General features: G+C 40.4%; 7 protein-coding genes across 9 annotated transcripts; 2 read left to right on the top strand and 5 right to left on the bottom strand.

Moving 5' to 3' along the window:
* Positions 1-387: 387 nt before the first annotated feature.
* Positions 388-4234, bottom strand: LOC140769549 (uncharacterized). Its single transcript, XM_073110277.1, is given in 3 exon segments — positions 388-1943; positions 3215-3767; positions 3770-4234. Coding segments are annotated over 2 exon segments (801 nt in total). The 5' UTR covers positions 4096-4234; the 3' UTR covers positions 388-1943; positions 3215-3292.
* A 7112-nt stretch (positions 4235-11346) lies between these two features.
* LOC140770562 (transcription factor TCP21-like) lies at positions 11347-12981 on the top strand. Its single transcript, XM_073111802.1, has one exon. The coding sequence runs from the start codon at positions 11630-11632 to the stop codon at positions 12380-12382; it is 753 nt and encodes a 250-aa protein (XP_072967903.1). The 5' UTR covers positions 11347-11629; the 3' UTR covers positions 12383-12981.
* A 140-nt stretch (positions 12982-13121) lies between these two features.
* On the top strand, positions 13122-15521 carry LOC140770559 (pentatricopeptide repeat-containing protein At5g66520-like). The gene has a single exon (XM_073111799.1). It carries the CDS (start codon positions 13905-13907, stop codon positions 15519-15521), a length of 1617 nt encoding a protein of 538 aa, XP_072967900.1. The 5' UTR covers positions 13122-13904.
* Positions 15522-16238: 717 nt separating this feature from the next.
* On the bottom strand, positions 16239-17702 carry LOC140770560 (protein ROOT PRIMORDIUM DEFECTIVE 1). Its single transcript, XM_073111800.1, has one exon. The coding sequence runs from the start codon at positions 17366-17368 to the stop codon at positions 16250-16252; it is 1119 nt and encodes a 372-aa protein (XP_072967901.1). The 5' UTR covers positions 17369-17702; the 3' UTR covers positions 16239-16249.
* A 157-nt stretch (positions 17703-17859) lies between these two features.
* LOC140770561 (E3 ubiquitin-protein ligase RING1-like) lies at positions 17860-22177 on the bottom strand. The gene is made up of 2 exons (XM_073111801.1): positions 20961-22177; positions 17860-18197 (listed from the first exon to the last, which is right to left on the bottom strand). The coding sequence occupies exon 1, from the start codon at positions 22088-22090 to the stop codon at positions 20990-20992; it is 1101 nt and encodes a 366-aa protein (XP_072967902.1). The 5' UTR covers positions 22091-22177; the 3' UTR covers positions 17860-18197; positions 20961-20989.
* Positions 22178-22486: 309 nt separating this feature from the next.
* LOC140769653 (DNA-binding protein RHL1) lies at positions 22487-26965 on the bottom strand. 3 transcript variants are annotated; one of them, XR_012105937.1, is made up of 12 exons: positions 26651-26965; positions 26397-26507; positions 26117-26203; positions 25790-26016; positions 24685-24803; positions 24298-24491; positions 23749-23788; positions 23578-23633; positions 23410-23475; positions 23028-23059; positions 22889-22930; positions 22487-22656 (listed from the first exon to the last, which is right to left on the bottom strand). XR_012105937.1 is itself a non-coding variant. In XM_073110450.1 (12 exons), exons 1-11 carry the CDS (start codon positions 26963-26965, stop codon positions 22920-22922), a joined length of 1275 nt encoding a protein of 424 aa, XP_072966551.1. In that variant the 3' UTR covers positions 22487-22656; positions 22889-22919. The 3 variants fall into 3 exon arrangements, 2 of the variants coding, with proteins under 2 accessions (XP_072966551.1, XP_072966549.1); XM_073110450.1 differs by having other exon boundaries at positions 23561-23633; XM_073110448.1 differs by having other exon boundaries at positions 23410-23458.
* LOC140769654 (uncharacterized) lies at positions 26959-27255 on the bottom strand. Its single transcript, XM_073110451.1, has one exon. It carries the CDS (start codon positions 27253-27255, stop codon positions 26959-26961), a length of 297 nt encoding a protein of 98 aa, XP_072966552.1.
* Between the last annotated feature and the right edge of the window lie 477 nt (positions 27256-27732).

The following is a 27732-nucleotide window of genomic DNA, read 5'->3' as shown; positions in this document are numbered from 1 at the left end:
AGAAAATAGTGTCAGAGTGAGACTATGAAAGATTAAAGTTATTTCCATCCAACATCTTATCCAAACTCTCCAGAGTAATCATATGTTCAACCAGTTAAATTCTCTGGAATTTTAATACTCTGGACTTGCACCTTGTAAACTTGGGCCTTTCTTACTTTTGGGCCTTACCCAGCTTAGATTTCACCCAATTCTGATATGAGCTTACAAATAATTAACAAATCAATCAGACCAAATTCTCTGTGTGATAAATTTGTTTGAGAATCCAAACACAACAAGAATTAAGAGTTCACGTCACCAGCACCAATTCCAATGATAATATTCAACAACAACTAAAAGAAATATAATTAATCAGACAATGCTCGAATTGTATAAAGATTTTTAAGTTTGTATTTCAACAAACACTGATGTAATTTAAGACGTCATTAAATAAATATAAGACACTGATAAAGACTTATTAATACAATACATGGAGTCAGTATTCAAGTTGCTATTCTTGAAGTGATGACAAGAGAAGGACTAGCGAGCTCCGACATGTTTGTGGGGCCATCAAACTGTTGATCACCAACTAATAAAACATTCACCTGTACATGATATCACTAAACAAAGCATCATTTTGGAGCTTCTCTATCATTTCCTTTGTCTTGGCAGTGTTGTTTTGGCAATCAACATGGTTCTCAAACAGTTGATAGAGATAAAAATTTAAACAAATGAAAGATATTTCAAGTCATGGCATCCCCCGTCACCATTATAGAAAAGTATGGAAGTTTAATTGAAGTGCTATAATTATCAAAACTCCCTCGTGAGATCATAAAATTATACGGTCAGGACCACACAAGCATAGTGAGAGGCTGTTCAACTGAAAGAAACTTTAGTGGGTAAGTGGGGACGGAGATAAAGACTTATGAACATTAATGAACTTTGTCGCCATCCACACCATTCACATCAGTGAACTGGTTTGCTGCTATCATGCTATCTTTCTGAAATCAATCAGCAGAATGAAAAAATTATGCAGCATTTAACATAATAGAAGAAGAAAAAAAAAAGAATTCTTTCACTATTTTCTTCTAAAACGTCTGACTGAGCTATTCATCTATGTACATCTTTAGTTCCCTCCCAAGTTGGTCAGAATCATGGTAGCTTTGTGCTTAATTGTTATAATAACAATCATCTTTTGCTTGGACAAAGCATAGGACAAAATTGTTACTTCCTTGCACGCTAAACCAATAATTGTTTACAAGAATAAGATTTGAGCTACAGATATAAATGTGATAAATCCTGAACTCAATTGACTTATCGTAATGGATGAGAAGCATGAAATGGAGAGGAAAGAAAAAGAAAGGAAAAGGAATAAAAAATGTTAGGTGGATAATAGCACAATTAGTTTAAGAATGTAACTCTAATGTCACTCAGAAGGGAAAGGAGAAGAAATGGAAATTGAACTTAACCATCAAAACTTTGGTAGACGTCAAAAAGAAAGCGATCATAACCTGACAACAGTCAATTATGAAAGAATAAAGACCCCTCAGCACATAATAGAAGTTGCCCAGAGGATATTCCAAGCTGATGAGACTATAAAAGAGCCCTCTAAATTTGCTAATCACCACATCAACCTAACAAGAATGAGAACATTACCATTACTTGCTAGGTAATTTGTCGGAAATATTGACTTTTCTTTTCATTATGGGCTATTGAATTCATAACCATTTAGTAATATAACAATCCTTTTACAAGCAACACCAATCTTAAACAATTTACACTGTATTAAGGACAATACGCCTGTGAGATTAGTGAAACAAACAGTAGACAAAACAGTGAGATAATAACACCAAACCAGGAGACAAAAGAGAACAGAATCTAACCAAATAGACCACCCTTGTATCAGCATGCAGTCATTTCTAGCCTACAAGTAGCAACAAACCACTCACATCCATTCAAAATAGATCCTGCAGTCGAAAAAGCAGAGGAAGCATTAAAGACAGCACGACATTGTTTCTAAAAGCAAACTAGTTTCAAAATCTGAATTTGGCCAGAGATGGCATACATTCTTAGAAAAAGAGATGTATGGCTCCTATCTAAAGTAAATAAAGCTCCTCTGGCATCCATCAGTAGTTCATTGCATGCAAAATATTATATAATACGACACCAGAACATTGATGGCGACATATTAACTAATTGTTTTTCTAAATCGTCACCAGCCACATTTTAGTTTTATAAAAATATATACATATATATACTTAATCATGGATTCTTTTTATCAGGCATATTATCAGGCATATATACAAAAAATTACTTCACTTATAACATACATTTTATTAGATTAACTAGATCATAGAAAACTTAAGCTATTAAGTAATAAATGAATAAGTTAAAATATTCGCCGATTGAGTCCTATTTAAAATACACTTGGGCCATGTTTTTGTTTGATATTAAATTCTGAACTTAATTAGTTAGTTTTATTTCTTAGTCTTAATTTTTTTTAAGAGTAAATTTGGTTAGATATAAAAATAAATAAAAAAATATTTTGTTACTAAATTAGATTAGGAGTCTCTAAATCAACTTAGGAAGTCCCTGAAATAAGACTTTAGACAATAAGCTGCAAGTCTTATAAAGAAAATATTTTTCACAATTATCTTAGAAAATAAAGGTGGTGATATGGAAATTAAAAAATAAATAAAGGGTTGGCGAGTTCACTGGTTGGCCCACAAAACTACACATGCTCATGGTCTTCCCACTTTCCTTTTGACTCAACGAAGGATCTCTCCTCTTTAACCAGAGCCGAAAGAGGTACGGAAACGGGGAAAAAAAAGGAAGTTAAATGAGAAAGATAAGAAAAGGTTACAGCTTCACCTCGATCCAATATCACATTATATCCTAAAGAATAAAGCCATAAGCTTTGCTTTGCAGTATCTGGAACCAATTAGAACGTATAATTTGCAGTTAATCTGGAAGAAGCTTTGACTAAATATTATGCGTGAGAAAAACTAACACTTTATACCATCATATTACTCCATATTCATCATTTCATATGTTAGTTTCCTTGCAACTAGTTCAGAAGGCAATTTGCACATTCTTATCTTCACGGTTTTAGGAAGAAAAGATGTAATTTTTAGTCCAAATAATTAATTGCAAGATTATGTTCCAAAGCATTTCTTTACCTTCTCTATCCAAATTACAATGGAAAGAAACTAATAAATTCACAAATAATAATACTAACCTTGAAAGTCGTGCTTCTCCTCCTCTCCACTCTGTCCAGATGGATAAAAAAGTCGTAAACAGAGCGGAGAGAGAGAGCTTAGTACACGGCGCGATTAATCGTCTCCAGACGCCTCCGGTTCGATTCCTCCCTCTGAAGCCGGATCTGGTCGTAGTTTTTCTTAATGAAATCCTCGAATCGCCGATTCATTTCGTCCGCGCCAACCGACTCCTCCTTCCTCCTCGCCCTCGCGGGCGTAGGCGGCGGAGCCGCCACCTCCACCTCCACCTCCACCTTTGCCGCCGCCGCCGTCACTGGCCTTGCCGACTTCTCCATGATCGCCTTCCACGTTGCCTCCATCGACTCGCCGTTGACCACCTCATCCGCCGCCGCCGTTTCGACACTCTTCTCGGCTTCGGAGCGGGACTCCGCGGTCGACGCCGCGTCGGACTCCAACGTGACGCACGACTCCTCGGACTTCGGCGGTCCGCCGGGATCCGGCTCTCCAGCGCCTGATCCGGCCTTGATCTCGCCGGATACCAGCGAGATTTCGCGCCAGAACTCCGGAGTCGAATTCCTCAGGATCGGGACCGGAGGATCCTGTACCACGAGAACTTTGGCCTTCTCATCCGGTATCGGGCATACTGAATCTGGTCATGGTGGTGGTGCTTCTGATCGGAGAGCTTCCAGATCACGAGGATGATGAAATGGACGGCGACGAAGAGGTAGGGTGGGGCCCAGAAGCGCGAGAGCACTGTTGCGAGGAAGGTGACGAAGTAGGGAAAGACGAGCATCGCCGCGCCAACGACGGAGACGACGCCGGCGACCAAGAGGCCCAACTTGGCGGCCCAAATCCCAATGGAGAAGCCGGTGGACCGAGAACTACTTCTCAAATCTGCCATTGATCAAGAAACCAAAGCCCGTAAGAAATTCTTGCGGGATAAAAGAAAAATTATTTCAAATTTCCAATCCAAGTGATGGGAGAAGTATAAGAAGAAAGCGGCAGTGCGACGAGAGAGAGAGAGAGGGGGGAGAGGTTCTGGAAGAGTGGGGAAGCAGTTGGGGTATTTATTGTAGGAGAGAGTGGAGAGCGTTATTTGGATTTGAAATTAAGGATTTTCTTCTTTTTTTAAAAAAAGGTAGTGGGAGAATAGGAGACGTCAATTAATTATATAATTAAATTTATTATTATTTTTTTCATTCCACACCTACATTGTGTGTTTATTTCAGTAGACACCCAATTTCACTATTTTCAATTTTTCACTAATTTATGTATCTATAAAATATTGTCTATTTTATTTTACATGCAATCCATGTGTTAACGTACATCTAACTACATGTTTGGTGTTGATGCATCTAACCGATAGTAAACCCTAGACTCTAGATCGGCTCGTAAAGAGTTGACCCACACTGAAATCTTTCTAAACAATATTATTTTCTTACGTAATGCATTTTCATTTCGGATAACAGAAATATTTAAAGGAGAAAATTTGCTAAATAGAAGTATGGAGATGTAACAAAGTACTTAGATATCCTTTACAGAGAAAGGCCAAAGTGTTTGATATCTGGATATCATCAGAAGGCCAAATTGACCTCATGTTCTGGATGGAGATTAATGAAGGTTGGGACATCACTCTCTATGGAAATGTCTAGTGGTACCAACACTGTGAAACAACTGCTGATGCCCAATTTTTTTTAAATCCTAATTGTTAGTGCTAAACTTGCACTCAAAAAGGAAAAGTAATTGTAAGCAAACACCTGAGAATAGAGCTTATTCCCTTTAATTAATCAACTCTTGATTCAAACTTTCAGACTTAGTGTTGATCTTTATGGTCCATATTTGATGTCTACCTCCAATTTGAAGAATGGGTTGTCTGATGCCTTTTCTATGTTATGCCCACTAACTCATGTAACATTTACATCACATTTGATTCTTCTGTGCCTCAAATTAAATTACTAAATTTGATTAAACTATCCTTAATCATAAACGAACTGTACTTAATCATGTCTTCTACCAAACCTAAACCATACTTTTATTAGTGGGTTAATAATTTTCCTACCTAACCTTAAGAGAATATTCTGTTTCTTTTAGAAACTGAAACAAAATAGAAAAGTTATATAGAATATGTGCAAAGAATAGATTTAGATGCTTCTCAAATAGAGAGACCCCATGCACTATTGTGCCCATGATGATGGGGTCATTACACCCCCAAACCACTAGTAAAGTGGAAGAAGAAAACTCTAATCTTTGTTCTTAATTTATCTCCTCTTTTTTCTTGTTACCCAAAAAAATAAAAAATAAAAAGGAACAAGAGGTGGGTCATAAAGTAAGCATCATTCTTCGATGGCACGATTTGAACTGTTTATTGTGGACCCAATTGCAAGTGGACTCTCTCTTTAGCTCATATATATGCAAGATTTGATCTTTATTTTTATTTTTTTTCTTTTCCTTTCCTCCAAAAGTGGATTGTTAAACAGACTAACAGTTGCTTTAGGCTTCTTGCTTTCAGAGATTACTGATAAAACCAGTGAGAATTATTGCAGAAAAGAGAGTTTATAAAGAACCTAATTTGCCAAGGAACAGTGGCATTAGGAGAGTTTTTTTTTTCTTGTTCATTAGAGATTCCCACATGTTACAAGTTTATATATATATAAGCATAATTTCTTTTTTTATAGAGCTACCAATCTATCATATAGCTTATGATAAGTAGAATGAGTAAGTTCAAAGAAAGTGGTAAGGAAGCACATTGGTTTTTGGGGCCCTTGGCTTGTCACAATGGCTCCCAGTTCATGAACCTAATCTTCTTCAAGTAGCTTTCAGTCTTCAACTGTTACTAAACTTTGTGATGAATAAACTAGTCTACTGGGACACAGATTAAGGCTACTTACTGTTCTGCAACATTGGAATTTCTTTCAGAATTATGAAGAGAATAGTGACAATATATTTTTCCATACTGCTGGTTATTCTGAGTGATTCATGGCTTCATGCTTCTTCAATGGTTGTAGCAAATAATATGATTTAGGCAATCAAATAGCAATGAATTGCCCGTCGACCATTGCCGTCGTTTCGATGCATTTTGCCCTGCCATGAGGCTAAATTCCTTAGGAAAACAGGCAGCAACTATCAAGTGTTTACAGATGAAGTGAAAGGTTTGCTGATAGCTATATCTGTGTAGTTTTCCACTGCCAGACAAAATAAGGACTTCTGATGGAAAGGATAAGGACTGAGGAGATCAATGATATCAAAAGGAATCATGCATGTCGTCAGAAAGTATCTTTAATTAATAGCCATTAGGTGCAATTAGAGCATATATTAGGGTATACCAACAAGAACTTTTCTGTAGGAATCTAACTTCATTTAGTAAGTTAGAACAACTAATGGACAATACCATACAACAAAAAACATTACTGTCATTATATTACTACTCTCATTATCATCTTAAGATGCTAAATATCTTATGGATTATATCTAAGCAAATGACTACATCACACTATTAAGGTTTCTTAATTATTCTGTCATAAAAAAACCCCCACAAAAGAATTCAAGCTAGCTTATGACTTTATGCATGTAAATTAGAAGAAGGAAAAAAGGGAGGAGGAAAATTTGCACCAGAAATCCTCTTTATCACTTTTTGGCCCCAATTTTCAAACATAATTACTATAAACCTATATAAAGATCAGTTAAAGTAGGAGAAGTTATTTCTTTAAAAAAAATTATTAAATTAACTACAAGCTATTAACCAAATATAAATGGAAATTATCTCATGCAAAAAGTCCAGTCAGAATAATATATGATCAATCTTGGCCTAGATAGAGTTTGGCCCAGCCCATTCCAAGAGTATTGGGCTGAAATTATTTTAATTTGCATCCCAAAGATTAATTACAAGTTTAGCCCACTAATTAGGAGACCCTTACTGTTTGCTGTAATTATTATTCCTATGTGTTATAGTCATGATAATGTCATCGTAAACATGACTCATTTATTAAACATGTTAAAATGTTTAAACACACACGTCGCATTTCTTACACGGGTTATAAATGAGTTACAAAACTCACACAAGTTATTCAAACTTATGTAAGTTATTTTAGTTATAAATTAATTTTTTTTGTATTATAAATAAGTTAGTTTGGTCATTAATGAGTTAATCTAGTCATAAACAAGTTAAGATAATAAACATAAACATGACTCATTTAAAAATCTAGTTAGATAAATTAACTTGTTTATGATCCGAGCTCGATTAAATTAAATCCAAACTATAATCTTATTGAACTAGGAGACTCTTATTGCTTTGCTGTAATTATTATTCCTATGTATTAATTAGGGGTGGCAATCAGATTGGTCAGGTCTATCACAAATATGACTCATTTATTAAACATGTTAACATAACACACATATCGCGTTTATTACACAGGTCATAAATAAGCTACAAGACGATGCAAATTATTCAAACTTATATAAATTATTTTAATTATAAATAGATATTTTTTTAGATTAAAATATTTTTATGTATTATAAATAAGTTAGTTTGGTTATTAATGAGTTAATCCAATTATAAACAAGTTTACAAGACAATTATAAATGAGTTAAGATAATAAACATGAACGTGACTCATTTAATAATTGAGTTAGATGAGTTAACACGTTTACGATCCGAGATTGATTAAATTAAATCCAAAATATAATCTTATCAAAATATGAGATAAGAGTCTTGATAATGCAACTCATTTATTAAACATATTAATATTTCTGAACACACATATCGCGTTTATTACACGGGCCATAAATGAACTATAAGATAATGTAAGTTATTCAAACTTATATAAGTTATTTTAGTTATAAATAGATTTTTTTAGATTAAAATATTTTTTATGTATTATAAATAAGTTAGTTTGGTAATTAATGAGTTAATCCAATTATAAATGAGTTAAGATAGTAAACATGAACAAGACTCATTTAATAATCGAGTTAGATGAGTTAACACGATTACAATCCGACATCAATTAAATTTAAATCCAAAATATAATCTTATCAAAATATGAGATAGAGTCAATTTTTGTCACCCAGGTGATATGCAAGTTGGCCATAAATTAGGCAGCTATTGATGCTGATGATGTATGGGTGACAGTGTATAATTATTATTATAAACCTCCTCTTTTGTTTGTTAACTATCTATGTTAAGTAAATTAAGAGAAGCTTCTGCAATCCGAATCTAATAAAAAAATAATTGAAAGGAAAACAAAAGAAAAAAAAGAAAGAGAGATCAAATTGAAAAGTTGATTGTCCGCAAATGACGCATTTTGGAGATAAAAATATTCTATCGTGTTCAAAAGTGACACGATCTGATTGGCTGGCACTGGGAATATTTGTAAAGTTGGCAGAATCGTACCGCTAAATTAATTGTTATTTGCGTTAATGGAAGTAATCCAAACAAAAAGTCAAAATAATATATTTTCTTCCTCATACTTTTTATTTTTAACAAATTAATTTTTAATTAAATCAATTGATTCATATACCTATGATTGTAACCATAGAGTGCTATGAAGTGATTTTATACTAAAATCTCAATGTCAAATGATAACAGATATTATTATTATCTCATGATTAGTTGTAAGTTTTTACAACAAGATCAAAAGGTACAAAAGTGAAAAGAAAACTTTGAATATATGCAAGTGGATCTTTTGAAATTAACTCTTGTTAGGTGTCACTCTCCATGCACACTCAAACATTTTGCAAATTAGGGCCCACTCCCCCCCCCCCCCCCAACTATTACGCAATTTGGGCACCACCAAACTCTTCTCTTATCTTGGCATAATTCTGCCCCCTTTTGCTTGGCCAATTACGTCGCAGGCAAAGGATAACAACAGGGATTCAATATAAATGAAAGGGAAATTTGCACTAACATCCTAAGTTTATATTACATTTCCCTTTTCCTTTTTTTTTTTTTGCAAATCCATCCTTGTCCCCTTAGACAGTGATAAACTAACATGGGACCTGGGCAAGGTTAGATGAAAGCTAAATTACATCCCAATACTATGAATTATGACTCAGATATCACTTATGCCCTTTAACAGAAAATGACCCTAAGAAAGATTCTCTAAACTATTTAAAATATTAATCTATTCTTATAAACTCTTTTCTTTTCTCTGACGGCCCAAATACGAATAATATTAGAAGGCAATTAGATTACATTAATTTTTATGTTATCTTTTAAGTGATATTGAGTTTATAATTAAGAAACACTAGATATAATTTAACCTGAGAAAATAATAATGGAGTGTGTTGCAAGATGCAAATCACCTGTAAAGGAGTAATTAGCTCGTTATGCTGCTACTGGAACCCAAATTGGGAAGGATAAGTTTGCCACGGGTGTTTGGTGCAATTTACATTTAAGACCCTACGCTTTAGTGAGGGGGGTGCCCACAGCTGTCCCTGGCCCCATTGGTTGGGGACCACTGTTGCTTGCCTTTGGGTGGGCCCCACTGTTCGTACGGATTGATATAAATGGCTCACCAACCGACTATGGAAGAGGAATCTAGAGGCTGTTTCTTTAGAGTGTTAGGTTAGGATTTATCCTTGTAGGGCAAATAAAAGGATCTATCTATGTTAAAGAGATTTAGAGGGGGGGGGAGTCGATCTAATTAATTATTAACCTATAAACAAATGATTAGCTCATAAAGCGTTGCTCTATTAAGTGAATTTAGAATGTTTTAATGACACTCGCAGGGAGATGGAGTTGGATTTACTATGTAGCACGAGAGAGTTTAAACTCAAGAACTTTACTTGTTGCCATGTAGATTTTAGTTTTAAGTTTAGATAATACTATCAATAACTGCATGTCTGCTCTATTTACTTACTGATACCTCATTTTAATCTCTATAGCCGAGTTATTCACGGTTAGTTACTGAAATCTCTACTTACGTGGACTTGTCCTTAATTTGATTCAAATATATTCTCCTATTTGGCATTGCAAAAGTATAGACTCTTGGTAAGTAAGCACGTGGGGAAATTATATTTACTCCAAATGATAGTAAAATTAAAACGATTTGTTTTTTAAAATTTAAAATCTCCAATTTCATTCACTTACTTTTAAATGTTTCTGGACCCTTCTACACTGTGCACCAACCACTGTTTCCTACCCATATAGACTTTTTGAGTGTTCTCTCTCCAGTCATTAAGCATCCAACAACGCTCTTCAGAAAGCTATTAATTACGATCTATTTTTATTTTATTTTTTGCCTTCATATACTTGTAATATAATCCTTCATTCTCGTATTATTGTTGATATATATGTATATAAGTATGGGAATAATAATATTACAGTGGGCCAATTTATCATCCACTTACGTGTGCCTGGGAGCCAGCCGTGCTTGAACACCTGATTCCATCCATCCATCCATCCATCCATCATCAACGGACTCGGACCCCCAAATAATCAAACCCTTATTCGTTATTCGGTCCTTCGGGAGGACACCACACGTGAGCCACAGATCGGCGTGGGCCACCACCTTTCTGCCACAACTGGACACTCACTGTAGGTGGGGACCACCGTGGGACCCAACTTAAATCCCCCCTACTGCAAGCCTGGACTGGACTCCAGCTTCACCCATAATTGGAGTACTTGCCGACTACACTACACTGCCAAAAGATTAGAACTTATTTAAACTACGTATTCACACCTTATTATGACTTCATACTATATTGTGCCTCTCTCTATCCATCTCTATGGTCCACCTAAACTATTTAAAATACTACTTTTCTTTTCTTTTCTTTTCTTTTCTTTTCTTTTCTTTAGAAAAAAAGAAATAAAATAGAAAAGAAAAAGGGCTAAAAGTGAACCAGGAAAAGAACACAACTTTTGTGTGGCCAGGAGGAGAGTGGAGTACTATTAAGAATGCAGGGAATTCCTGCATCTGTTCTGTAGATGATCGATCTGCTCCCGTAGTTCTGGCCTCACAACGGCTATACGGACCGCCGACCCGGTCCATCGAACCGGATCTGGGACTCTGGTCCACATACACACTGACACACTACACGGAGTGGGCCTTAGTGGCACTACCGTAAATGGAACCCAAAGAATAGGGCTTATGTGGTAAGGACGAGAGAGCATAGCTAATAAATAGCTATATAAGAAGTTCCCTCTCCTGCTCCTCCTGCTGGTCCTCCTCCTCCTCCTCCTCCTCCTCCTCGAAACATCGTGGGTCACAGCTTAGAAATAGGAGGCGTCGTGGGTCCCACTTTCCCATGTGCCCTTCCGCCCTGTCTCCACCGGCTCCTGCCGCTCTCAATCATTAGTCCTCTTCCTCTTCCTCTTCCTCCTCTCCAGCTCCTTCTTCTCTCCAACTTACACCAACTACTACTACTAGTAGCTCTCGACTTTTAGCTTTTATCTAATCCTTATCCGCTCTCTTATTCCACCGCTTTTTTCTGGATAAAGCTATGACGACGCCTGACGGCGGGACTAACAGCGGGTCGCAGATGATGGTAGTGGCGAGTAATGGTGGAACGCTCGCCGTCAAGAAGCAGCCCTCGAAGGACCGGCATAGCAAGGTGGACGGACGAGGGCGGCGCATCCGGATGCCGATCATATGCGCCGCGCGTGTCTTCCAGCTCACCCGCGAGCTTGGGCATAAGTCCGATGGGCAGACCATCGAGTGGCTCCTCCGCCAGGCCGAGCCCTCCATCATCGCCGCCACCGGTACCGGTACGACACCGGCCTCCTTCTCCACCGCGTCATCCTCATCCGCCTCCCTCCGCGGCGGCGGCGTGTCCGCAGCCGCCGCAACCCTCTCCTCCCCGTCCTCCACCTCCTCCGCAGGAGGCGGCGGGTCCCACTTCGTCCCCCAGGCGCCTTTCCTCCTCGGGAAGCGCCTCCGCTCCGACGACGATTCCGGCGACAAGGACGGCGGCGGCGCAGGGATCGGCGCGGTCGGTGTCGGGATCGGGCAGGCGGCGGGTTTCTGGGCCCTTCCGGCGAGGCCTACCGACTTCGGGCAACTGTGGAGCTTCGCGACGCCTGAGATCGTCGTACCGCAGGCGGGCTTCTCCGGTCGGTTCGCCGGGGCGCAGGCGGTGGGGGAGGCGTCGGCGGCGAGGGTCGGGAACTACCTGCCGATTTCGCAGGGGCATTTGAATCTGCTGGCGTCGTTATCCGGCGCCACCGCAGGGAGGAACGAGGAGGAGAGCCGTTGATTTCCCTTCTGGTGGTTTCAAAGCTTTAGGTTAGGGTTTGAAGTTCCAATTTTTTAGATTTGGTAGAAGTAGCTAGGGCCATCTCATTCGTTCCTCCTGCCCTCATAACTTTATTAATTACCTTGGCAAAGACCTCAAGGTATATATGAACAAAGCTGGGTACTTGAAGGCTTGATGGGTCCTCCCATTCTTTGGACAAGAGCTTTCTTTGGACTATAATTGGCAGTGAAAAGGTTCACCTTTTGCTCAATTCTCTTCTTGGCAACTGGAAAGAAGAACAATTTGGTTCTAGATATGAAGCCATGAAGAGGGGCTTGGGAACTTTAATGTGGTCTCTCTGTATCTTGGTGTGTTGGAATTCACTGTCTTTGTCTGTCTTTGTATACGAGTGTGGAGAATTAGAAGGAAATGGCTGCAGAAGAACCCCGTTTCGCTCGCGCGTAAGTTCTACCTTCCCATTCCATTAGTATTTTTCAGTCATTTTTACTGAATTTATTAGCATTCGAAATAATCGTGTCGCCTGTATGTATTTATGGATCATGTAATGTGTATGAGTGCAAAATAAGAACTGTTACTTTCTCCTGTTGTTGCTGGCTTGACTTTCTCTCGAGTCATATTTTCAGTTTCTACACTAGTGACTGATATACTCTTTAGAGGAATAGTTTTCGAGTGTTCTAATAAGATGTTCTTAGATTATTATTGCCTAATCTTCTAAGTTCTAACAACACGAGTGTTTTAGCAATCAATTATCTCGTGAAATTTGAACTTAATTGTTACTATTCTCTTCTCTTGTGTAGCCAATATAGTCGCAAAATATCGCTGTAAATTGTATGGAATAGAGTAGATGCATGTTTTCTATTCTTTCTCTGTTCTGTCTTTAGTTTCTTTGATTGAGCTTAGTTGAAGAGAGTTTTTCTTTTCTTCTCTTCTAGTATGGAGAATGAGTAGGGTTGTAATAAAATTCTCATGCTTGGATGCCCTGTTTTTCCAAACATTATGTTCTCGTTGCCGGTTAAAATTAGCGCGAAATAAATCCTATTGTTCTTTTCGCTAAACTAATTCTCTATGCAACTCAGATTTTGTTGACAAATGTAAACCATCAATTTTCTTGCATACTCCTCCTTGGTACTTCTTCCAATTTATGTGAGGCTCTCCTGGAACTCTTTCTCAATGTTCATATCTCAATGCTAACATCTTACCTTTCCTCTCCTTTGCGACAAGAGCATCCACTATGAGCCTTTGCCTTCTGCAGCAATTTAGATTAGTTATTCTAACAAATGAGACTGGATAATGCGAGTGGCCAGCTCAAATGCTTTGATGATTCTGATTATTATTCCTCTGTTCAAGAAGACATTGCTTAATGTGAATTCTTCTCACTGCTAATTTGAAGGAAGTGATGATATCTTTTATTTTGAATGGTATTATTCATGTTAGGGGGCAAAATGCAATTTTGCTTTACATATAACATACATATTTGAATGCCGAGGGTTCATAGTGTTATTTTTTTTCCTTTTAAATTTGTATGCAAAGTGAAGTAAACAGCATAAGAATGCTCACCGCTACCAGCTCCCTCGGGAGGACGATGGATCTCCTCCTCCATCCTAACCTCTCCATCTCCCTCACCACCTTCTCCGACCTCTTCGATCTCAAACGCACCCACGCCCATATCGTCACCTCTGGCCTCTCCTCTGACTCCTTCGCCGTCGCCCGTCTCCTCGCCTCCCTCGCCGTCTCCATCTCCATCTCGTCCTCCCATCTCTCCTACGCCATCTCCCTCTTCTCCTCCTTCCCCCACCCCACCATCTTCATGTACAACACCATGATCCGAGCCTTCTCCCAATCCCCCAACCCCGTCGTCTCCATCCATTACTATATCGACATGCTCCGCGCCAACGTCTCTCCCGATCGCCTCACGTTCCCCTTCTTGATCCGGTCATGCCGCGTGCTTGGGCGTTCCGATCTCGGCCGTGGACTACACGGCCATGTGGTCAAGCTCGGGTTGGATACCGACGTGTTCGTCGTCAACAACGCCATCACGATGTACTCGGAATCGGGTGATATCGGCTCTGCTCGCCAACTATTTGATGAAAATTATGACGTCGTGGATGTTGTTTCTTGGACTGCGGTGGTCACTGGGTACGCGAATTGCGGGGAGTTGGGTAAGGCGAGGCGGTTGTTTGATCGGATGCCGGAGAAGAATTTAGTGTCTTGGAATTCGATGATTTCAGCGTATGCGCGAAGTGGGAAGTCTGTTAAGGCGCGGGAGCTGTTCGATAGAATGCCTGCGAGGGATACTGCATCATGGGGTTCGATGATTTCTGGATTGGCACAGTCTGGTTTGTGTAAAGAGGCTTTGGTGGTCTTTAGAGAGATGATCCAGAGAGATGTTGTGCCGAATGAGGCGACTTTGGTTAGCATAATTTCAGCTTGCGCGCAGCTGAGAGCCTTGGAGCAAGGGGACTGGGTATATAGCTACATCGAAGAGAGCAAGATCGAGATGAGCGTAATACTCGCTACCGCACTTGTTGACATGTACGGCAAATGTGGTGGCATAGGCAAGGCCATTGAGGTGTTCGACAAAATGCCTGTGAAGAATGTATACTCCTGGAATTCGATGATCTCCGGCCTGGCCATGAACGGCTGCGAGCGGCAATCACTGACGCTTTTCTGGAAAATGCAGCTGACGGGTCTGCAACCGAATGCAATAACTTTCATCGGATTGCTGACTGCTTGTAGTCACTCAGGTTTGATCGACGAGGGCCAGTGGTTGTTTGATAAGATGATCCGAGAATTCCAGCTAAGGCCTCTTCCTGAGCATTACGGCTGCATGGTTGATTTGCTTGGCCGAGCAGGGCTAGTTAAGGATGCAGTGGATTTTGTCGACAAGATGCCTGTAAAGCCTCATCCAGGGCTGTGGGGAGCCCTTGCCGGTGCTTGTAAGATCCATGGCGATGTAGAGCTCGGGGAGGAAGTGGCAAAGCGGCTAATTGAATTGGAGCCTCATCATGGGGGAAGATATGTTCTCTTGGCTAATATATATGCTGCTGCGAGAAGGTGGGATGACATGGCCATGGTGAGAAAATTACTGAAGGAGAGAAGGGTGGCGAAAGGGATAGGGAATAGTATAGTGGAGTCGTGATCTGCAACCCTAATAGTTAATACTATTTGGATCTAATGAGCATCTCAAGAGTCTGGGGAGGTAGTGAGAAGATCGATGGCCTTCATGATCCTTTTGCTCTCATGGTTAACTAGAGCATGCCGATAAGCAGATCTATCAGCAGAATGATACTATTTTGACTCCCCCTGTCTGAATGAACCAATAAGTTTCCATATCTCTCGCCATAGTGTTTCAGTATCATGACCTCTTTGAGCAACTAGAGTGGTCTATTGAGCTTCCATGACAAATCTAGACACTGCTGATCTCGAACTTCGGCATCTTCCGTTTGCTAAGATCTGCAAGCAAAATCAGATTATCTCAGCTGATATATATGCACAGTTTCGGCCTTCGGTATGTGCAGGAATCTTTGCATATTATTATTTCAAGCAACTTTGCTTGTTCTCCAATCTGCCAGTCTATAATATCTGCACTACATTTGAATCTGAACATCTCAATGGTTCCATGACAAGTCTCTTGCACTATAGTGCAAATCTTGCAAGTCAAGCTTAACGAATGATGAGATACCAATTGATGCCTTAATCCAGTGATCTCAGAACAGCTGAATTTGGATATTTGATTTGATCCAGCTCTTTTAAACTCATGATTATATACCAAACTTGGGACTTCCTTGTTGATACGATAGATCACTCCTTTACTAATGATTTCTCCCCCCTCCCATCACTCAAATCTCGCTCTCTCTATATATATGTCTAAGCAACATCTTCTTCTTCTTCTTCGTCTTTTGGAATAAAATCGGAGCTATCTAACCCTCGCCGCCGCAAAAGAACGAGGTCGAGAAGCCGCCTCCTAGCCTCGTAGATCGGATTAGGCGCGATCAACCTCCCCTTCTCGTACGCCTCCCGGAGGAACACCGTGTGCCGCCGCCCCTTGGTGGAGAGGTAGAAGATCCCCGGGTGGTCCAAGAACAAGTCCCGGACGTTGAGCTCGATCCCGAACCACTTCCTGAACTGGCTGAACTTTTCCACCTCCACCATCTTCTCCACCGTCAGGCTCAGGAACTCGTGCGCGATCCCCACCGCCCTCTTCTCCGCGCCCCTCCTCCCGCCCTTAGCAACCCTCTTGTCGTACGGCCCGGAGTACGGTAGCATCTGCCAGGTCCTCACTTTCGACTTGTAGTCCTTGCCGAGCCGCATCCCTGGGGGAAACCCTAGCTTGAACCCGAACCTGAGATCGACTCCTTGGTTGCCACGCCACTCCTCGATTGCCGGGGTGAAGCTAGGGTTAGGGCTCACGAGGCGGAGGAGATGGGTGTTCGGCTCGCGGGGGTTGTCTTGGAGGGAGAAGAGGGAGGGGTTGGCGGCGAGGACGGAGTCCTCGAAGTCGTCGGGGAGGCCGAGCTCGCGCCAGACGCGGAAGACGGCGCGGAGGGGGAGGGCGTTGGAGGGTGACATGGTGAGGAGGCGGCGGAGGACGGAGACGGCGGCGGAGGAGGAGGAGGAGGCGGCGGAGGACTCGGCAGCGAGGGCGGCGGATGCGGCGTGGGTGAGGTGGATGAGGGGGATTGGGGAGGGGTGGAGGGAGAAGAGGTGGGGGAGGGAGCGGAGGAAGTGGAGGGCGCCGCGGTTGAGGCGGAGGCGTTGGGAGAGCTTGGGGGAGGAGAGGAAGGGGAGGGGGAGGGAGTGAGGAGGAGGGGAGGCGAGGATGAGGTCGATGACGGGGAGGGATTTGAGGAGGTGCTTGTAGCCCTCCATGAGCTTCTCAAAGGTCGGGTCGAGGTGACGAGCGGCCACGTGCTGGGCCGACGTGGTCTTGCGGCGGGAGAGGTGGAGGAGGGAGGGAAGGAGATGAGGACGCGAGGGAGGCGGCATTTAGTTTGCTTATTATTACCAACAGCTCACATTGAAGTTGAACCCTTCGTTTTTTATGTGAGTACGTGGAAGCGGGATTCATGGCAGCTCGCGGCTTTGCTTCTCTTTCTTCTTTCTCCGTAATCATAAATTCGACAATTTGGTCAGTTCACTCACATTGTTTCCTTTTCTTTCTCTTATTATTGTCCAACTAAAAGTAGGAGAAGATATAGAATATATAACCCCACTAGAAAATCGAACACTGACTACAGAGTTAAGACCTTAGCTCGGTTTGCCTTTGCTTTGAGGATTGAAGACTGAAAATATCATTATAGCGGTTAATATAAATAAGCAAAATAAAATTTCCAATTTATCACTACGCAGACGCTGATGCAGTGATGCGTCGTTCATAGGAGAGAACCTACAACTTAAACCAATGATTCAAAAGTACCCAATCGATGTATTCTTTAGAAATGGAACATCAAAATCTATGTGATTTTTGCACTAGAATATGTAAAATGATCCAATACTGAATGCCTTTTCTTTTTCTTGTACATCGCAATCCAACTGGAATAATAAACATCCTTGATGACAAGACAAAAGAATTCAAAATATAATAGTGCAAAGCTTCAACAATCTTGACTAGATATAAGATCTGTAATAACTGCTTGTCTAGGTATTTTTATCTTTTTTACTTGGACTATTGAAAGTAAACTCCAAACATCTTGCGTCTGGCATCAGGAACAGAAGGATCAGGAGAAACAAGTTGAATATTCTGAACGCCTGACATAGCTAAACACATAAGGACTGTGATTGAGTAAATGCTCAACCCAGAGAATCTTCAGCCACTCTGCAAGATAAAATCAATCTAGAGTGAAAGCATGAAAAGAAAAGCATGCAAAATGTGAAATATGTGGTGCGCTGACAACCTTCCAAGCATATACTGCATCAAATGACTTTTCAACACAAGCAATTGAATGTCGCTTCACAGACATAAACCAACACAAACACAATGGTTATGCCACAAGGACAAGGTTCATATTTATTTCAAACAGAACGAACCTCTCAGGCAAATTCAAAACTCAAGTCTGTCATAATTATCTAAATGCTGGTTATCTCTATATGTCTGATGAATATGCCAACTCAGCACAGAAAAAACACTTGTGACCCTATGATTTGAACGTCGGGCAATTAGGAGGCAGCATACTCAGAAGTATATAGGCACCTGATATGAGGGTGTTGAAACAGATAAAGAGCATAAAAAGGAAGAAACAGATATTTGTGCCAGCATGGAAATTGTACTAACCAAGGATAAGATTAACCTCATTCAGTACAATTTCCCCATGTACAATAGAGACTGCATACTGCCCAGAAGAATCGATTCTATTCAAGTGGAAGATGTTATAAGAGAAGAAGAACATAGGCTTAAACAGAAACATTGAAAAAAAAGATATCAGATATCTGTATTGAAAAGAACATTATCCAAGCTACAGCTGAATTAGGAAATGCCGTGAATGTCAATCGAGACTTCTTACATATGATATCTTTACTATGGCGCAGCTGCAAATGGAGATAAATGGAGAATCAATGAAGTCCATAATGTTAATAAGACCTTCACAAAGGTCAGTGTCAGCTCCTAAATATGCACATGTTTGATGCCATAAAAGGTTACTAACCTAATATCCAACATGAGACAAACTGGTACATGTCATTTGCCAATGATACTATGCCCCAGTTGGTGCAGGACTAGTGTAATGGCAGGTTACTAAATATTTTTTCTGCTCAACAAATACATTACTCAAGGTAAAAGTAAATCAATCTTACACCTACCAGGAATACTGAAGAAATGAGCTGTACTATTAGTACGTATCAGAAGTAACCATAGAAACTTTTTTGTATTTTATGCAAACAAATAAATTGATAAAAATGTCTCTGACTGGATAAGGGAGGCATGGGTGAAATGATGATGCACCTTTCAGGTATCTGTTACCAATCTAGCTCCTGATATCACAGATTTTCAAAAGCAATGAAGTTACTATAAGTTATAACCATACAACATCGGATCCCTGAATGTACAGACAAGTAGACAACTGGAAACAAGACAGGCACAAAAAAGAAAAATTCAATGGAGTCTCTTGTCTATTTCAAGGAAAGTTATCAAGCACACAGAGAAAGCTGGAACATATTCACATTCTGCATGCTAAAAGGATTGATTGTCTCCATATACTACTGCAAGGACCTCATGTAATGTCCTTATTATATTCTGCCACTTTGTACATGGCATCAAAGGTTCTAATTCTACCTTCACCATCTAGACAATCATAGGCAATATGTACAAAAATAAGTCCTTATAAACGAAGAAAGAGACGATTTCACTAAATGGCACGGTAAAAAAAAAAAAAGAGCTTTGCTTGATTGGCCCTCCTATGCCGACGCCTACTTTCTCTTCATTTCATATTGGCTGTCTTGCGTTTCTAGTAAGTTGTTTAATAGTTGGCATGTTGTATGTATATATTTGTATATAGAATAAAATGAGTTGGTTTAGATCGATCTTAACATAGACAAATGAAGAACCCAGCTCAATGCATGTGATATTTGAGGTTGTTTCCAAGTTTCAACTTTCAAATTGTTTTTCCAGAAATAGGATAGTCAGTAGAAAGTAGAAACAGCCATCATGCTATAGTATAGATAATAATCCCCTTCATATCTCATGTCCAATTGTTCCATGGCAAGGGTGTATCAATCCCTCTCATGACATAGAAGATTTTCATAAAAAGGACTTTCAATATTTTTACTAGACCTGCCCTCTCTCATATAGCCAGCCTGGGAGCGGGAATCTCTATGAAGAGAAAGTTGCAATATATGTTATAAAGACTTGATGAGGCAAAAAGAAAGCAAGTAAAACATAAACACAGGTGGCAAGGATCTTCAGGCCACATATCTAGCAACTGGGCATTTGTATGCACTAATGTGTTCCGTACAAAAATAAATTGATGATGTTCAAAGCAAAATATCCATGACCTTCCTCCATTACTCACTTACATTTTCTGCAACCCCAATCCATGCCACCAGAGCAAATAAAAGAGTCCACGGTCAGACTAGGTGATGCATCTATATATACAAGATTAAACATAGCTCCTAACAGGAGCATCAAAATATTTTATGAAGCACACAGAAGAAGAGAAAGGTCCAGGATAACATGGAGGAAGAACAAGCCACATAGGCATCGGAAACTAAAAATATCACAAAAGTTAAACCAGAAATAAAATAATGTGTGAACGAGTGATTCATATAATTGCCGTTCCATTATCAACTCATATCCAATTAGAACATCTCAGACTATCGTGCATCATGTTACATCACTGCATGTGCAAGTTTTAAAAACTGCTTGGCGTAGTTATAGTAATTGGCCAATCAAAGTATGGCAATGAACATAGAGACTTCATAGTTATACCGATCAATTAACAAGCAAACATTCTCGCCTTAAATCAGCAAGTGGATTTTCAATTAACATAGGAACTACATTTGCTAATTACCACTGCTACTACTGAAGACAAGGAAAAAAAAAAATTCTAACATGAACCAGATCAAGAAAAGGAAAAGGATTACTCACCCAAGTACTATTCTGTACTCCAATTATTCTCAATCCAAATCCTCTTGCCGGGTCTCAGTTTGCCCGCCAGAATTCGCATCAGCACCACCACTTCTGCCACCATCACTCTGCCCACCGCCTCTAACATTGCTAGGTTCAGCTTGTGATCCAAAAGCCCTAAACGGCCACGGAAGTGAAATCCTAAACCTCCTTTCAACCATTCTTGGTCCAGGAGAATTCCCATCCCTTGAAGCCCCTGGTGACGATCCAGCAGAGCCATCAGAATTACCTGCCCCTGCAGCCGCCGCCCGACTTGCAGGAGCAGCAGGAACTCCCGACCTCCGCTGCTCGTTATCGGGATCATCCGTCGGCAACTCATACCGGCAAACCGGGCAAGAACTATGCAACTCGAGCCATGGCAGGATGCAATCCTTGTGGTAGATGTGCTTACATGGCATCTGCTTCGCCTCCACGCCAATCTCGAACGTGTCCTTGCACACGGCGCACTGTGCCTCATCCGACGCGAGCAACTCCTCCGAGATCTTGATGTCCGGGAGGGCGTTGACGGCTGATTTGGACGCCGGCGGCGTGCCGTAGCGGTTGGGGTCGTTCTCTGCAAGCTGCTGGATGAGCTGCTCGAGCCCGGGGCCGATAAAGTAATCCCCGAGGCTACCGCCCCCAGCCATAATCGGGCCTCCCTCGAGGACGACCTGTATATTGGCGCCGCCGGACAGGAGCTGGTGGAAATGGTCCTGGAGAAAGGTCATAGGGTTGAAAGGGGCGCCGCCGCCGGAGACAGCGACGGATCGGAAGGGGGATTGATCGGATCCAAATATAACGGAGACGTCGCTGGGTTGTCGGAGGTCGAAGCTAGCGGCAGAAGGAGTCGGCGAGGAGAACAGGAAGGGGAAAGGGGAGGGAGAGGAGGATGACGAGAGGAAGAAAGAGTCGGAAGAGGGGAAGGAGAAGAAGGGATGAGGGTTAGTATTAGGATTAGGGCTTTCGAGCTCCTCCACGAAGCCCCCATGACAGAGAGGGCAAGTGACGTCGGCGTCCGGCGAGGAGGGGACGACCGTCACGTTGGCTTCGCACTGGTGGCAGAAATAGCGCTGCGGCGCGGCGGCGGCGCCGAATAAAGGGGCGGAGGACATCGTCGACGAAGAAGAGATCGAGGAGAAAATACCGAGAGGTGGAGAGGTTAGGGAGGAAGGAGATGAAGGGATGCTTTGAGAAGGGGGTCCTACGTGGACTTTGGAGGAATGGACGGGTTTAGATGGTTCTAGAAGCGTTGGATTATTAACAGGAGTTTACTGTTCAGATAGCGATTCAAATTAAAAGACTAATACCTGACGTAATAATTACACCCCGGGAACAGTCTCGAATCTCGATGCTTTCTTCAATTTTAATCTAATAAATAATGCTGCCTATTTTCCTATTCAAATAAAATTTAGTTTATTGACCAATAACATTACCTTGCTGAATATTATTCTCAGAGAAAATAAAAATAAAAATTACAGTGCTAAATACACCATCTCTCATGCTAATTTACGATTTGCTCTAATAATAATACATTCATTATAAAGCAGAAGAGATTTGGCGTCTGCTCGCAAATAGGAGTATGAACTCATTATTCTTTGGGCTCGGAAAATTTGGCTACAATGCTCAAATATATCTTCACTTCACGGTATCAGGCAGCCCAGTCCTCATCACTGTCATCCTGAAATAATCAAATAGAATTTGAATGATACATTAGTGAAAATAAAAAAATACTACGAAGAACTAACAGAAGTAAATGATGTGGGCAAAGAATTCGCGCATACTTTGTATGTCAAAACTTCTCAAAAGCATGTTTGTCAAAAGAGCAAATTCTCGACGGTAAAAAGTACTGGAAAAGAATTGATGACAAGCATCTGATAGATATATGCATAATGTTTGGTTAGATAATTTACCTGGGAGTTGCTTGATATATCTTCTATCTCATCATCTTCTACCTACAAGAATATCAGGAATGAACAATATTTATGATGACCAACAACCTAACTCAATAGTGAAGCAAAAAATTTCAATGAATTACTCATCAAGTTGTACCTGAGACTTCTGTTTTCTCAGAGTTCCTTTCCCTACATTTATGTCAATCCAAAAGTTATGTACTTTCTATTAACAATCTAATAGTAAATATTGAGCCACATGTAACTGGAAACAAATGCTATAGCGAAGACAACTCACAAAATGCATCCAATTGGCTTACCCAAAAGAAGCAAATAGTAAAAATTTATTATTTTTCACTGGAACTTTATTTTGCAGACATGCATGTATTATATCCTTAATTGTTGGTGCATCCATGTGTATGTGTATTCACAGATCTATATAGTCAACTAGAGGGTTTATAATGCATAAGGTTTATGTTCATTTTTTCATCTGACTAGCATATTTAGTAACTGATGCCAGAAAATTAGTACTATCTACTAACCACTCTTTTTTCTGCTTGCTCGAGACTGCTTCATAGTCGATCCTTTTGCCTACAGATGGGAAAAATCTTTACTATAGTTTAGCTAGTTTAGATGGTTCATGGACATTGCCTTGACTCAACAATGACCAAGAACTAAAAGCTGAGTTTATACTTTGTATGAATCCATACTTGTGATTCAGTGGGTACTTGCTTTGAATTTGACCGTTGCCTCTTACTAGCAGGACCTGTTAAAAAAGGCCCTAAATCAAATTAAAAAGAGGATAGATAGTTTCGCCTAAGAAAATAGAGAATCAGTAATATGATGAAAGAAGGAAAGCAGAAAAGGTATAAAAAAGGAACCTTTTGGTCCAGAAGAAGCTTTTCTACTGCTCTTGGATCTCTGAAATAGCAAAAGCCACATAAGAAGATGAGACATGTAAAAATGTGACAAATGATCTGGTAGTGTACACTTTTTCACATCGATAGTTGTCTTCCTAATTTCTATATCATGAAAGAGATGAGACATACATGAAATACATGCAGATATGTCAAATCATACAAAGTTAACCAATACTCATATATATGTCAATACACAGTTCCAGACAAAAAAGATACAGCTATTTGAAAATTGGAGATGCATTAGTCTCATTTATGAGCATCAGCATTAGTGACACATTTTTATACCCTGTAAAAAAATGTTCTTGTGCCTTCTAAAAGAAATAATAAATGCTGCTACTATTCCATGCCAGCAGAAACCAGCACAACTATTGAATCATAAACATCCATATATTCAAGCAATAAATTGTTACTTAAATGACAGTTTCAGGGGAAAAAAATGAATGGATTAAGAAAATTGGGAAGCTTGGAAAAATGCTGTTTCAAACATGTAAGTGACTTGGTATTCCTCACCTTATCCACTACTTTCTCAAACATGTCAGACAAAGTGGCCTGAACTAGCGGCCCCATTTTATTGGTGAGATTTTCTTCATTTTTCAATGCCACAGAAGATTGCTCTATTGTTTCTGTTGAATGGCTTTTCTCGTTCGCCAATGAAATATTGGAAACAAGATTATTTGGAGTTGCCTGGTTGAAGCCTTTTATCTGTGCTATTAATCATAGAGTTAAGGTAGCAACTGTACTTGCAAACAGAAAATGCCAAGACAGCCAATTTGTACTATTACTTTCATCTGAGTATTATCAACAAAAATATAATGCATCCATTAAACTAATTTCAGGTTTTCAAAATTCAGGGAAGACTAGATAGTTCAGTATAAACTATATGAACAGTATGGATATTTCCCAAACTGGAGCTTGTAGATGCCTTGCCATTGCTGCAGTTCGACTTCTCGTCTAGTTCTGCTGCAACCTCAGCATCACTAGCAGCTGAATCATCTCCAGAAGATGGGTCTGCATAACTGGATACAGATGACGATAAGAAAGCAGTTCTAGTTATAACTAAGGGAGTAATTACCTATGAACAGTACCTACTGTATAAATATACCAAGTTATAGAACATTAATTTCATGGTCCAAAAAGTGATGATCAAGAATCACCAAGCATGGATGGAAGCATCATTATATGATGTCCACCATGGAAATTACTCAATAAGAATAGAAAATAGTATGAAGTTGACTGTGGCATCAACTGAAACAATCACATCAGAGAAGAAAAACTATCAAGTCCGCAGTATGTCAGCCGGTGACTAATAAGTAAAATAATAGTGTCCTAGTGCAGATTCCTGCCATGCAGGATCTCAGGAAGCCAAACAAATGCAGTCTTGCCATTATTTAACATAGATAATGTTTTCGCATCAACAAATAGCTCATAACTAATGAGCACTAAAGGAAAAAGGATATTTCTGCATTGTACATGCTGAAAATTTCCTCCACTGCCTGACAGTCACAAAGTCAGGCTATTCTTTATTGAAAAGAGAAGGCTTCAAATTAAACTACTTGAGCCAGCTTGCTAACATATTATTGAATTATTGAAGATCATTAAGGATCACAATTCAAAAGTTCTTTCTTCTTTCATCCGTGGTTGATTCAAAATTAAACAGTATGCTAACTCAAAGTGTCCTGACGTACGACAAGAGAACAAAGAATAATAGAAATGCAGTGGCTGACCAACTAATAATTCAACATTGCAGTGAATAGCTCTGCTAATCTGCTTTGACAAATAACAGAACTTATTTCCTGAGCATTACAACAAAAACAAATGCAGAGTTCAGAGCAATTAATAGAACATTGATTCAAATGCTATTAAATATTACAAAACCAAATAAGTGCTCCATGTGATAAAGATAGTGACTCCAAACATTAAAGGTATGTCTGGCAACTGGTAGACATGAATAACAGTATATCAGCAGGGCAGTGTAAAAGTTGACAAACTATGTAATTGTTACCTTAACTGCTTTCCAGCAGTTCTAGCTGACTGTCGAACTGAAACAACTTCGGTCACATTTTTCATATTTTTCTTAGATTTCCCATAGGAATCCTCGGGTGTATCAACCAAATCAGCAGCAGGGGAAAGAGGTTCCATGCAATCTTTCACAGGGTTATTAGCGGACGATGTATCTTCACTTAGAGCACCTGCCCCTCCTTTAAAATCATTGTCTGCTACACATTTTCCCTGGTATATCAAATAAATAAAAAGAGAGTAAAATGCAATTAATGACTCATTGATGTAAATATAATACAAGAATAGATTTAAAACAAAATATGGATCAAACATCATTGAAGCCTTTAGGAAACTCAAGTTGGAGTTCTTCTGGATTTTCCTCTTTTAACCCAATCCACCAAGCTTCGGAAAATACAATCTGTCAAAAATGTTGGTAAAATTAAAATTATTATTTGTATCTACTAAAATAGACAACTAGTTGGGACCTGCGGCTTCTTATTACTGTTATTGTCGATTGTCACTAGCAAGAACCTAAATATTTAGCTAAAAATCAAATGAAAGCAAGAAAAATTTCAAAGGATAACTCAAAGTATAATGCTATTGAGACTAACCAGGCTCTCGAAGATATCCTCACACATCACACCCTTCGACGATCTCGTGAGTTGCAGAGTCAGGTACTTATTCTTTGGATACACATGCGTACCAAATAACTTCATCCGACCCTAAAAAGAACAATTTAGTCAATATCTGAGAATATTCCTATACAATTGAAGACGGAGAAGGTTCATGGAAGAGGTTTTCTCAAATAACAGTAAAATGTAGGTGGTAATATGCAAAAACATAGAAGTATTGAGTTCGACCAGACCTGAGGAAACTCGAGGTAGAGGATCGGGTTCTTGGTAGCGAGGTCCGCGAGCTCGCCGACGCGGCCGCCGGAGACAGGTGCGAGGAGGCCGGGGAAAGAGAAGAGAAAGCGGCCCTTCCTCTGCCCCCGCTTGACAATATCGCGGCCTTCGAGCTTGACGACGGCATTGGAGGGATCGAGAGGGGAGGCGGGCTTCGATGGTCCACCTCGGCGGAGGAGCTTCTTAGAGAAGGCGAGCGACCTCAGCCGCCTCTTCTCGTCCGCCTCTGGATCCGACGGCTGCGGCTTCTCCTCCTTCGCGCTCTTCTTCACCATTCTTTGTCCAACTTTTTGCGGAGGTAGTCTTTGAGGAATTGCCTCCGGGCCTCGGTGCGGGCTTGCTGTGGGGCAACGTTGGCGTAGGAGAGGTGGGTGCCGACGGCGATGAGGGCGACGCCGGTGACGAAGACGCAACCCGTCGCCCCAAGCTGCTTCGGTGTCGGGGGGAAGTGCCACATTATCTGCCCTTGATGGTACGGCCGGGGTTTGGGGTAGCCATGGAACTTAGATTGATGCGATAAAAAAAGACGAGCCCTCTCTGGACCCAAACAGCACTTTGAGTCCATTTTGGGTGGGTGTAGGCGGACCCTGGTCAAATGAGCACCATCAAGTATAAAAAGTTTCTCTCTCTTTTTTTTTTTTTTTTCTAATAAAAGGCTAACGAAAAAAGTTGGCTAAATCAAATCTTTATATACGAAAACCTTAACATACTATTATTGTGGTTGGAACGTAGGGTTGTAAACGAGCAGAGTCTCGAAATAATTTAATGAGCCTCAAAATAACTTGAGTTGAGCCTCAGTCGAGCTAGATTGGGCCTAAGTTTAACTCGAGTTTGAAATGAATTGATCATCGAGCCTCGTTTAAGCCGAGTCGAATTGAGTCGGACCAAACTAGATCGAGCCAAAAAAAAGAAAAGGGAGGAGAAGGCGGGGTAGTGCGATTGCTAGCCGTTGTTGTCGAAGAAAGAGGAGGCAGCACCGCAGCGACTTGCCGCTACCAAATGAGAAGGAAAGAAGAAGAAGAAAACTGCTGCCAAAGAAGAA

This window comes from Typha angustifolia, chromosome 11, assembly GCF_048772165.1.
Source record: "Typha angustifolia cultivar Huaian chromosome 11, ASM4877216v1, whole genome shotgun sequence".
Lineage (NCBI taxonomy): Eukaryota > Viridiplantae > Streptophyta > Magnoliopsida > Poales > Typhaceae > Typha > Typha angustifolia.
This window is presented reverse-complemented; position numbering and strand designations above follow the sequence as displayed.